Source organism: Equus quagga, unplaced genomic scaffold (assembly GCF_021613505.1).
Source record: "Equus quagga isolate Etosha38 unplaced genomic scaffold, UCLA_HA_Equagga_1.0 1100_RagTag, whole genome shotgun sequence".
NCBI classification, from domain to species: Eukaryota; Metazoa; Chordata; class Mammalia; order Perissodactyla; family Equidae; genus Equus; species Equus quagga.
Window position 1 is genome coordinate 24,087 of NW_025795545.1, and position 13,090 is coordinate 37,176.

Here is a 13,090-nt window from a genome sequence, read left to right on the forward strand (position 1 = left end):
AAAAAAAGAGAAATAGTCAAAATGTCCTTCCTCTTCATTTCCACTGTTACCAACTATCCACTCATCTGGATATAAGATTCCCAACTATGCTGCTAAACTACTGTCCAATCTGTAAGATTAAGTTCTGTTTACTCTCACTCAGCCTGGAATGCAATAGAGTAGGGGTTTTGGGAAGATATTTTATACTAAACAAATCAAATTGAAAATCTTCAGCCTGGATTTCTATAGTATCTCCAGGAATATATATATATATAATCACATCCCTTTGTCACTACCATACTGCTTCATTCACAACAGTATTTAAAAACTTTATTGTACAAAAACAAGCCATTTGTATCTTCTAATCTTCCACTGTCTATGCCTCTGAAATGGCACTTCTACACTTGTCCTTTTACACTGTGCCATCATTCATGAGTTACTACGTAACTCTCCCAAGAAAACATCGCTGGGTAATCTACATGTCTTTTCTCTTACTCTATTATTTTCCCACTCATATCATCACAACGTTTGTACAATGGCTCACATATTTTGCTATTTTTACAGGTATGTGTTTGTGTGCATGTGTGTATGTCTGTGTGTTAGCCTTTTCCCTGAAGAATATAATTTCTTTAGAATAAGACTTATTAACATTTCTTCCATGACACTGAATGTGCTTAAAATAGACATATTTCGAGTTCAGGACAATGGTCCTGGGAACAGCGAATGTAGAATTTAGCCTGTTGATTATAACCATGAACTAAGTAGATATTGCTCTTAGCTCATGTAGGTTTCTCTTGTCAAAAATTTGCTAGATTCCTGTATCCCTCACTTCAGAATGAAAAGAGGATCCTAGGTAGAATCAACTCACCAAGAGTCAGATATTCCTGATGTATCTTTTTTTTTTCTTGAAGGCTTCCTTGCTAGTGTTAATAAACTGAATAAAATATTGACTCAAAATTGATTTTTTCTAGATTTTCCCAATCGTTTAGTTAGACAGTTGATGGTTCTTGCAAAACATTACTTAATAAAGATACCAAGAAACATAATTTTTGCAACTGTCAAGAAAGTTTGGAGGAAGCATAGACATGTCCTTGAGGAATAGACAGACCTGGATCCTATACTCCATGATCAGGGTGTTTGTTTTATGTCTAAGTACCTGACCTTGGGGACATAGGCCTTGGAGAATCCTGACAGAGTCTTTTGTCATGAACTACAAACAAAATAATTAGAAGAAACTTCCTCTTCTGCAACTTAGAATATAATTTCTTCTCAATCATTAACATGTGGATCTTTATGTCTTAAAAATAATTTACCTTTGTATAGAGGCGATACTTCTTAAAATCATGAAAAAATGACAGTCACATCTACTCCAATGACTCCAACTTCATTATAGTTGATATGATATGCTCTTTAATCTCTTTATTTTGCTTAAGTTTTGGCACATGCATTTTTATGGAAACACATTTAACATTATTGTACATATTTTTACATTCAACCATTTAGGCTTATTGTTTGTTATAGCCTGAATATGCATTTCTTCAGCTGGGAGTTGGGAGAGGGGCTATATGCTATTTACCCCCATCTTGTCTATAGATCTAGCTGTATTCTTCAGTTCAGCCATAGAGACCATAGTCCTGATGTTTTAAATCCATCTATGTGATTCTTGTACCTATTCCTCTAGGACACAAATTAGGAAAGAAAATAGTCCTAATTATTGACCTGTCTTGACACAGGACTTCAAGGAAAAACAGCCACATTCATACATACTACATCCAAAATTTCAAAAGAAGAGCATCATATAAATTCATTAGTAGGAAAAATAGTAAACTAAAACCAACATTTACTAGAACCATTAGTGAACTAACACATTATGTAACATACATTTAGCTGTAGACTTAAAATGTCTACTTTTAGGCTGAAAGCATAACCTAAGAGTTTTTGAAAAGAATTTTGCATTACATTTGTGTAAATTAGCTTCTCATTCAAGAGTGTTTACAAAAATAAAAGAACATCCTGTTCTAAAAGGATTTTGCAACTGTTTACTATTTTTTTGTTTTTGTTTTGCTGAGCAAGATTCACCCTGAGCTAACATGTGTGACAACCTTCCTCTATTTTATATATGGGTCACCTTCACAGCATGGCTGACGAATAGCATAGGTCCATGCCCCGGATCCGTCTGTGAACCCAGGCCGCCAAAATGGAGCACACCGAAATTAACCACTACATTGTGGGGCCAGCTTCATGCTTTTGTTTTACTTTCCATTACAAGACAGAAAACCGGAGTACCCAATTACAAGTTATAACTTCAAATTACAAGTATACAATTATAAGTATAACTTCAAAATCAATATTTAAGAATAATATATTCTAATATTTACCCTATAAACCTTACTGAATATACCAAATATTCCATGATGCATGCTCAAACCTCCTAAATACTTTTTGCTTTTTTAAAGATATTTACTAAACTATGCACACTCATACAAACACACAGATACACACACACACACACACAGGTTTTCGTAGTACCTGATATGAACATTTACTTACATCCCCTGGTTGAAAAAGAATTAAAAATTACAGTAAATTCTTTGTTACCATTGCAATTCACTGAGTATCGAGAATGTTGCAGTATATCCGTAAAGAGTAAGTTACATAAGACACATGATTTGATGTAAAGCATTCTGGAAAAGAGCATTCAATTTCTATATGAATATAAAACTCTAAATCATGGAGAGAAACAAGTAACATTTAATGGGTTGAATTAGAACCACAACACATGGATATCACTCTATTCTCTGCTTGTAAAGCTTAATCATGATTAGCAAGACACAAGTAGAAAAGGCAAGTTCTTATATTTGATCTAAACCAGTCATTTGCTTAAAGCAACCCAATGACCTATCAATTATTAGAAAGCTTTGGTAAAATATGTCCAAGTCATGAGTTATGTGTTATCTGCCATAGAGTTATCTGGCCTTATCGAGAAAGAATGTGTTCCTTGAGATAAATGTTTTAATCAGTCTTTGCTAGAGTTTGAACCAAACTCTACACTTCTCCATATAACCCTGACCATTGACTTGTAACTTTACAGTTCTCCAAGAGGTAGGTAACATTCTCACACTTTGACTTCGGGCCTAGCCATGTGTTTTCCTTTGATTCATAAAATAATAGCAGGTGAGACTCAAACAGGAGCTTGAAATATGTTCTTTTGTTGGGCATACATTACTGCGATTCAGCATTCAACACAGACCAGTAGCTAAATGGTCCAACAAAGATGGTATACAAGCAGGCCTGTAGATTGAAGGTTAGTTCATCTGGTGAGCTCAGTGTTGACACTAAAGTGACCCAGTTGGTATCAGCAGAGCGACCTCTGTCAAGTCACTGATTCATAAGGATTGTTATTGCTGCATCCCAATGGAGTTCAAGACTGTTTGGTTTTTGTAAGTAAATCACTGGTCCCTGAATAAGATTGATGCATTTTATTATCAATATCCTGGTTGCTGTATTGTACTGTCATCAGGGAAACTGGGTAAAGCACATCAAGATCTCTCTATATTATTTATTGTAACAAATAAATTAAAATTACCTCAATAAAATTTCAATAAACAAATAAATCAATCAATGAAATATACAACCACCTTGACATAAATGGAAAAACTAGAGTGATGGGCCATATTTCCAACACATGTACCATTTTCTTGTGCTAGTGCATGGAAATAAAATATTATATATTTGATTATACTACCAATTATAATTTACATCATATTTGGAACTTTTTATAGGGTAATATATTCCTTATTTATTTATGCTTGTCTGTGACTCTTCCAGTGCTAAGATGTTTCTTATGGAACTAAATATAATTTTTTTAGATATTTAGGGTTTTACATTGAACAGCTCTTAATGTACCACTTTTATATTAAGAAGTATACTTCCTCATTGTAGCCAATAATCCCTCATATCTTCTCAAAAATCCCAAATGACTTAAATTGAACTGAAATCTGTCCTGGGCAATCATACTGTGATACACACCATACAGAACCCTTTATATTCCAATTTTTGAATCAAAGACTTAGTTTAAGTAGTCTATGGTTTTATACCTAGTATTATTTGTAATGTTATTTTACTAAACATTAGAACAAATAGATATTGGACCGTCAACTACAAGGTTATCGTAGATTTGTGTACTGCTTTGCTATAGAACAACTCTATCCACTACTCTCAAAAGAAACAAAGAACATTTCTATTTTTATAATTCATCACACAACAATTTAGTATTGACTAACTTGTGGGCTGTATCTTTCACATCTTTGTTCCTGAGGCTGTAGATCAGGGGATTCAGCATTGGGATGACCACTGTGTAAAAGACAGAGGCTACTTTGACCATGAGCCATGAACTTCTGGAGTTAGGAACACAGTAGAGAAAAAGGATGCTCCCATGGAAAATGGTAATGGTGGTCAGGTGGGAGGCACATGTGGAGAAGGCTTTTTGGCGTCCCTCAGTTGAAGGCATCTTCATGACAGTGATAAAAATGAAAACATATGAAGTAAGGATGATTATTAAGCTGCTTATTTCATTGAATGTGGCAGAGACTATCATGATCTTCTGGTTAATGTATGGATCTGAGCAGGAGACAGCAACTATGGCAGCATGCTCACAGCCAAAGTTATTTATGAAGTTATTACCACAAAAGGATAAGGTCAACAAAAAGCATGTGAATATTAAAGAACAGGCTATACCCCAAGAGTAGGATGCAGACACCAACAAAAAACAAAGCTTCTGAGACATTACAACTGTGTAGAGAAGAGGGTTACAAACTGCCACAAATCGGTCATATGCCATTGCTGCCAACATGAATGTTTCTGTCACCACAAAAATACATCCAAAGAAGAATTGCATGATGCATCCTGTGAAGGAGATGGTTCTGTCTTCCACAACCAAGTTTTCTAATAGTTTGGGTGTGACTATGGTAGAGTAACAGAAATCAACAAAGGATAAGTGGCTGAGGAAAAAGTACATGGGGGTGTGGAGTTTGGGATTGATCTTGATAATCACAATCATGCCTAGGTTTCCCAGCACAGTGACTGTGTAGATGGTCAGGAATACCAGAAACAGAGGCAACTGGAGTTTTGGGTATTCTGAGAAGCCCAAAAGAACAAAGGTGACTCCACCACTCTGATTTTCTTGGTTCCTGTGGATAAAAGATGAAAGTTGACCCAGAGAAGTAAGAACCAAAATTTGAAATTGGTAAGAGAATAGAAGAGAATAGAAGAAAAGAGAAAAGAAGAATAGAAGAAGTTGAGAGGCTCAATGGATCTCTATTAAGGGTGATGCTAAAAATGCTACATTCCACTGTTACATTATTTCAAAAGGTCATCTTTTCTTATGTGATTATTACACAGTGAATAAGGATTTTGTGTGAGTGGAATAATCAAAAACAAAGTTAAGACAGGAAGAATAAAAATGAGAGTAGATCCCAATATATTTCAAATAACAATACTTTTTCATCATAGGCAGCTGACATAATGAGAAGGGGCAATCTAACGTGGTTCAATCTCGGCTTAGTAAAAATAGTTGTATTGGAGGAAATGTATATTATGAGTTTCTACAATTTCTTCCCTGCCTCACCTCTTAAGCTGTGAGATAATTAACTTACATCTCTTAAAAATTTTTTAAAATGGTAACATTCTTACAAAATGATCAATTTAATACTTTCTTACTTGTACTACGTTCTTTTCAGTGCCCTTCTGACTCTTAGTAACACAATGGTCTCAATACATTCTGGTCCTGTGCTGTAGAAGTATTCTAATCTTTTCACTCATGTTGAACTAATTTTTAAAATAGTTAAATGTTATTATTGATGGCGTATTGCATTATTCTTCAGGAGGTGTTCACAACAAAATATGTGCTGTGTCTTCAGTGATAATAGTTGAAACAATATTGAACAAAAAGATCTTCATTTTCCAATGTGGTAAATTTTGTAAGTTGGGTAAGTGACAAATAATAGAACTATGAAAATACTGGATGATGCATGTAAGTTTCAAGCTGCAGGAAAAATTAAGTTTAAATCTTTTCCAAGGACCAGTGTCAGGATACAGACCCACCTCAAATAGTGCACCATAATATTTCTTGAATATTACCTGATGCCAGTAGGTATTTATTCAACAGTAAAATGAGCATGGTAATAATACAAAATCTAAGTTACTAGAAAGGAAATAGGTATTTTGATAATGAAATTAAAAGCTGTAAGATGTGATGTGATGCACAGCAGATATCCAGCTTTCTTATTTATTGGATTTATGCGTAGTTGATATGATTTCAAAAACCTTACTTGGTTGTGAAAATCAGGCCCAAGCATGGACACCTGTCAACAGGTGGGGTCATTTGGGAATACAATGTAGAAATTCTTTCCTAGAGAATCCACACAACACAAACAATGTAGGATTTCTTTGGGCACTTCATCTAAGATGCATAATAAGTATTCCCCATTCTCCTACAGATTTTTTCGTTACACTATAGTTTTCTCTGATTCCCACATGCTTTGGCCCATAGGAAAGTTATTTTCCAAAAATCACTCCCATGGCAGATCCTTCCTCTGTAAAAATGCTTAATATAAATCTAGCCACTGGAAAGATAGATTATGGACATATTTCCCTATCACATTCCTTCAATTTAAAATGTTCTATGCAACATTGCCAGAACAATTTTCCATGATTAATTTAGCTGAGAACCAATGAATTTTAAGATGCCAAATACTTTTTATTAATTAATACATGAAATTTACATTGTTCATCCTTGCTTTTCCAAAAATTCTTGTATCTATAAATTCAACCTCATTAACATTTAACACATTCTTTTTTAGTCATGGCGGATTTGGCAAGTTCAGCTACATAGCACACGCTCATTTGTTTATAGTTTATTGTCCCATTTTATTCTCACACTTATAATGTTTTATTTTATAACCTACTATTATAAACATTCTCATTGTTTCTTCTGTTTTGTACACATACATACTTAATATTTATAACTCACAATTCCATATGCTGTATCTTGTCATTTCCAAACATGGTTATTGTCACTTTCTTCCTTAGAGATCATAAGAAGCGTGAATACAAGGCCCATTTTTTTTTTTTTTATTATTGTCTATTTTCCAAAATGTTTATTTCATTGCAGGCTACATTGTGGCCCCCCAATGAGAAAACCAGGATGAATATCATTTGAAAGACAAAAGGAATCAGAATATAACACCATAAGCCCTCTCCTAGTCAAACTAAGTGGATTTGTGGACACTGTTCCAAACATGTATTTATCCACTGCAATGATTCCTGGGAGCCTCTATATCCCTTCTAAAGTAAATAAAAGAAGACTAAATCAAGTCACCTAAATACAGAAGCACTTGAGTGAGTCATTTACTGAAGAATTCTCTGCTAATGTTAAGGAAATCCAGGACTGTTCCTGCTTGGTATTTGATTAATAGAAACAGATCTGAAAACAGTAGTAGGAGTCCCAAGAATATTTCATTAAATGTTTCCTATAAGTTACATTTTTTCCAACATATTAGGAAAACTCAGAGATATCAGATATAAGATCACATCTGAAAACTAAATTCTAGCAGCAAAATGTGTTGCAAATATATAAATCAAGACCTTAGGGATGTAAAGACTAGAAATATCATTGAAGGATTGTGTTGAAGACTGCAATTCTAGTAATTAGACATAACATTGTCCGGTGTGACATCTTCGATGTATATTATTTTCCCAAAGTTCTCCTGGGGCATTTGTATTATCAAGTTTGCTCAATTAATCTTAAGAAAAATAAACAAGATTTTATATATCTTAACTTTACATGGATGTAGAAAACAGAAATGGGCAAGGGAAAAAGTGTCTATAAAACAATAGCTAGAGAGAGCAATTATTAATTCATGTTTAATTTATTTTTCTATTTTCTTATGAAGGTATTTTTATCTTCCCATGTTTCTAAATATAGAGCTGCCTACACAATAAGCCACATTGTTTATTTTTTCTTTGTTAATTAGTAATATATTGTAAAAGTGATTTTCTATTCACACTATTCATTTCTATTGATTTTATTAATAGAAAACAATTTGCATTGGCCTTTTAAATGTAAGTAGAGTGCTCTCAGATGTTCATATTTACTATTGAACCTTGAAAAAAATTTTGGATCATATGTTTTCTAAAAATATCAGTTTATGAAAAAGATGATCACTAATTTTGGTAACACTTTCCACAGTGCTTTTAAAGACAAATCAAATTTACCAGTGACTTGATGAAGTAGATGATTATTTCTCACTAAAGCAAGACCAAAAATGCATTCCTGAACATTCATGGCTCTGCTCCTTATAATATTATAGGGGCTCAGGTTTCTCCCTATCTGTGGCTCACCATCATTATGGTGCTTCTGAGGTTATGGTTCTCTTTTGTAAATGAAGAAGAGGCAATCATAGAACAACCCTGTAAATACTTCTTTAGAAAAGCTTGATCTCATTGAAGCTGACCTCACACAGCACAGAGGAAAATCAAGGACAAGCGACACTCAGCAGTCTCAGAAACACTACACCTGAGGAACTGCATCTATAAATATTTATGTATGTTCATCAGAGATATTGGCCTATGCTTTTATTGTGGTATCTTTGTATAGCTTTGGTATCAGTGTAATGTTGGGCTCAGAAAATTAGTTTGGAAGTTTTCCCTCTACTTTTTGGAAGACTTTAAGAAGGACTGATATCAATGATTCCTTAAATGTTTGGTAGAATCCTCAACAAAAGACTAGCAAACTGAATCCAATAGCATACTGAAAGGATTATATAACATGATCTGGTGAGATTGTTCCAGGAAGTTAAGTCTGGTTCAACATAAACAACCAATCAGTGCACTGTAACATTAAGAGAACAGAGGAATAAAACCACGTGATCACCTCAATTGACACAGGGAAAGCATTAGACATATTCAAGCACTCTCTCACGATAAAAGCGCTCAGAAAACTATGACTAGTAGGGAACTTTATCAAGCTAATAAAGCCTATTACGAAACTAATAAAAGCTGTTCATGAAATTCCACCAGTAGCATAAGAAATGGTTAAAGACTGAAAGCTTTCTACTAAGATGAGGAAGAAGACAAGGATGCAACTTTCACCACTCCTGGCGTTTTTGTACTGGAAGTTCTAGCCAGTGTACTTAGGCTAAAAATAGAAACGAAAGGCATCCAAGTTTGAAACAAGTTAAACTATGTCTATTCATAGGATACATCTATATCTATATATATATATTTATATCTCCCAAAGAATTAATGACAACAAAAAACTAATAGAACCAATAAACAAATTCAGCAAAGTTACATGGTACAAAATAAGCGGGAAAAAATCAGTTGTGCTTCTATAAGGCAGAGATGAGCAATCTTCAAAGAAATTAAGAAAATAATTCCACTTAAGTAGCACCTAACAGAATGAAATACCTAGAAAACTTAACAAGGAGGTGAAAGACTTGTACACTGAAAACTAAAAACCACTACTGAAACAAATGAAAGAACAGCTAAATAAATGAAAAGGTATTGTGTGTTCATAGTGAAGGAAACCAGATTATATTATCCTAAAATATGCCTTTTACATAAACATTATTTTGAGTTGAAGGCAAGTAGGAGGCAGAAAATGCAGGAAAAGCTCTCTCTAGTCTCTCTTTTTCTCCTAAAAGGCAAGATATTAATTCTTCTTTTACTGGAGACAGACTCTTACCAGCTCAAAGGCACCAAAGACATTTGTAAACAAACCTTACTCAATCGCTTTCCATCCATTTACTTACCTTCCAAGATTATGCTGCCTTACAAAGCCAAAAACAGCTTTCCTTTGTCTTGTCATTTCTCTCTAAATTTATTGTTCCTTCTTGAAGATGCTACCTAAGCCACAGTTCTAATGTGTCCCTTTGAGTTTCTCTATGTTGAGTTTTCTCCTATGTGATGTGCATTGTATGCATTAATTAACTGTTTTTCCGTTAACATGTCTTTTTGTTAAAAAGCTCAAACTGAAAAATTAAAATGAGTAGAGGTAAAGTTTCCCTCCTCTACAATAGCTTGGAAGACTTAATATTGTTAAACTGAAAATACTACCACAATTTGTGGTATGCAATCCTTATCAAAATTCCCAAGGGAATTTTGTGGAAATAGAAACTGATCCGCAAATTCATAAGGAAATCTAAGGGACTGAATAGCTAAAGCAAACTTGAAAGACAACAAATTTGGGGGATTCACAATTCCTGATTTCACAACTTAACCACAAAACTACAGCATAGTACGAGGAAAAGGATAAATATTCAAAGTACGGGAATAGGATTGAGAATCCAGAAATAAACCCACATATCTATGGAACATTGATTTTCAACAGGCTTCCTAGGACATTCAATGGGGAAAGAATAGTTTCTTTAATAAGCGGTGCCAAGACAACTGGAAATTCACATGTAAGATAATGAGGTTGGGGTCCAGCCCAGTGGCGCAGCAGTTAAGTTTGCATGTTCAGCATTGGCAACCCAGAGTTCACTGGTTCGGATCTCAGGTGTGGACCTACATGCTGCTTATCAAACCATGCTATGGCAGGTGTCCCACGTATAAAACAGAGGAAGACGGGAATGGATTTTATAGCTCAGGGCCAATCTTTCTCAGCAGAAAGAGGAGGATTGGTGGCAGATGTTAGCTCAGGGTTAATCTTCCTCAAAAAAAAAAAATAATAATGAGGTTGTACACCTACATACCACACAGAACAATTGACTCAAAATTGAATGGACAAGAAATTTTCACGTATTGAAGTATATGAGGTAGTTATTCTCATTTAAAACTGATTCAGCTTGAAGTATAGAAACTTGACTTATGACCTATCAAATACACATTGTACATCTGCTTTAATAATTAAAGTAAAAGAATGCATTCTTTGAAGATAAGAATACATGCTTCCCCTCCTACAACACCAGTATGGGTAACACCTGTATCAGTACTACTCAGGATATATTTCTTTTCCTCTACATCAAGGTCATGTTGTCCTGCTAATTTGCAACTGAATACCTCCTTGAAACTTTGATGAATATGTATCCTGGGCATGTTTAATGTGTGTTCTTAGTCCTAAAAAGGTATAAAACTGTACTGAAAACAATCCTTCTCTGGAATACTTTCTTTCTGTGTGGAAACTGCCTTCCCAGGTTATAATCATCAGCTTGGCTCAAAGAAAATCTCAAGTTATCTCTTCTATCTTTAGAATGGTAATTGCTAAACTACATTGACAGAACAAATCCCTACATGCAAGAGCAAAAACTATAAAACACTTAGAAGAAAAACAGGGGTACATTTTCATGGCCTTGGATTTGGTAATGGATTCCTAGATATGAGAACAAAAGTATAAGCCACAAAAGGAAAAAATAGATAAATTGGACTCCTTGAAATTTAAAATATTTACACATCAAAAACCATTATCAAGCGGCCTGCTCAGTGGCACAGCAGTTAATAAGTTCACAAGCTCTGTTTTGGTGGCCTGGGTAAGCTACTTCAAATCCTGTGTAGGGACCTACTCACCACTTATTAAGTCATGCTGTGGCAGGTGTCCCACATATAAATTATAAAAAGATGGACATGGATATTAGCTCAGGGATAATCTCCTTCTTCAAATAAATTATTAATAAGGTGAATAAAAAGCCTACAAAATAAGAGAAAAGCTTTACAAATCAAATATCTGATAGCAGTCTAGTATCCAGAATTTCTATAGCACTCTTACAACTCAGTAACAAAAAGTCAAATAAGATATATAACAAGGTTTACAAATGTCAAAATAGCACATGAAAAGATGCTCAAGATCTTTAGATTTTAGGAAAATGCAAATCAATATTATAATGAGATGGCACTTCACATCCACTGGGATGACTAAAAAACAAACATATATTAGCAAGTGTTGGCAAGGATTTGGAGCAACTTGAACTGTCATACAATGTTCATGGGAATCCAAAACGGCTCAGACACTGTGGAATTCAGTCTGCTGGTTCCTCACATAGACAAACATAGAATTACTATTAAATCCAATGCATAGTAAAAATTTTTGCCTTGGACAAAGAGAAGTTGGCCTTTGCCCTCAATTTCTGGGAGGAAATCTATCTCTTACCTAATAGTAGTGTCTGTTTAGGGAGGGCATCTGGCCACCCCTGATATCAGGGTGGAGCTGGTCATATTAGACAATCTTAAGGTAGAGATTGCTCATACCAGAAAGATTAACCATATAATTTAGGGCAGAGGCCTTTAGATATGGGTTATCAATCAACCTGGAGGCTGAGATCAACCATTTGGACAATCAACCCATCAAGCCCATGTGATAGAGTCCTAATAAAAACCGAACACTGAGGCTCATGTGAACCTCCCTGGTTGGGAATAACTCATGTTTATTGTACAATGTTAATGCTGGGATGATAACATATCCTGAGCACTATGGGAATTTCTCTTGTGGACTCCTCCTAGACTCTGTCCAATATGTCTCTCCCCATGTGTTATTGATCTGTATCCATAGCTTGTGATAAACTATAACTCTGAGCATAGTTTTCAGTTAGTTGTTTGAAATATCTTGGAAATTAGCGTACCTAAGAGTGGTTTTGGGAATTCCTCAGGCTTTCATTTTGTGTCAGAATTGAGTGCACTACTGGACATTGTGCCCTCAAACCTCACAGTTTGGCTAACTCTAGGTACCCAGCAATTCCATTCTTAGCTATATATCAAATACAATTGACAACAGGCACACAAACACTCACACATGAATGTTCCCCACAGCACTATTCACATTAGACGAAAGGTCAAGCAGACCAAATGTCCTTCAATAAATTGATGGATACCCTAAATGTAGTATTTATAGGTGATGGAATATTATTTAACCATAAAAAGAAATAAAGTGCTGATAGATATGATAATGTGGATGTATATTGAAACAGCATGCCAAACGAAATAAGCCAGGCACAAAGATCACATATTGCATGATCCTCTTTATATGAAATGAATAGGATGGGCAAATACATAGCGACAGAAAGTAGATTGCTCATTATTAGGACCTGGGAGGAGGGGAAAATTGGGAAAAAATGTTTAA

The 13,090-nt window shown here is 34.7% G+C and overlaps 1 protein-coding gene across 1 annotated transcript; it reads right to left on the reverse strand.

Annotated features, from left to right (window-relative positions):
- Positions 1-4,225: 4,225 nt before the first annotated feature.
- Positions 4,226-7,386, reverse strand: LOC124232736 (olfactory receptor 5D13-like). The gene is made up of 2 exons (XM_046649660.1): positions 7,358-7,386; positions 4,226-5,168 (listed from the first exon to the last, which is right to left on the reverse strand). Exons 1-2 carry the CDS (start codon positions 7,384-7,386, stop codon positions 4,226-4,228), a joined length of 972 nt encoding a protein of 323 aa, XP_046505616.1.
- Positions 7,387-13,090: the final 5,704 nt, after the last annotated feature.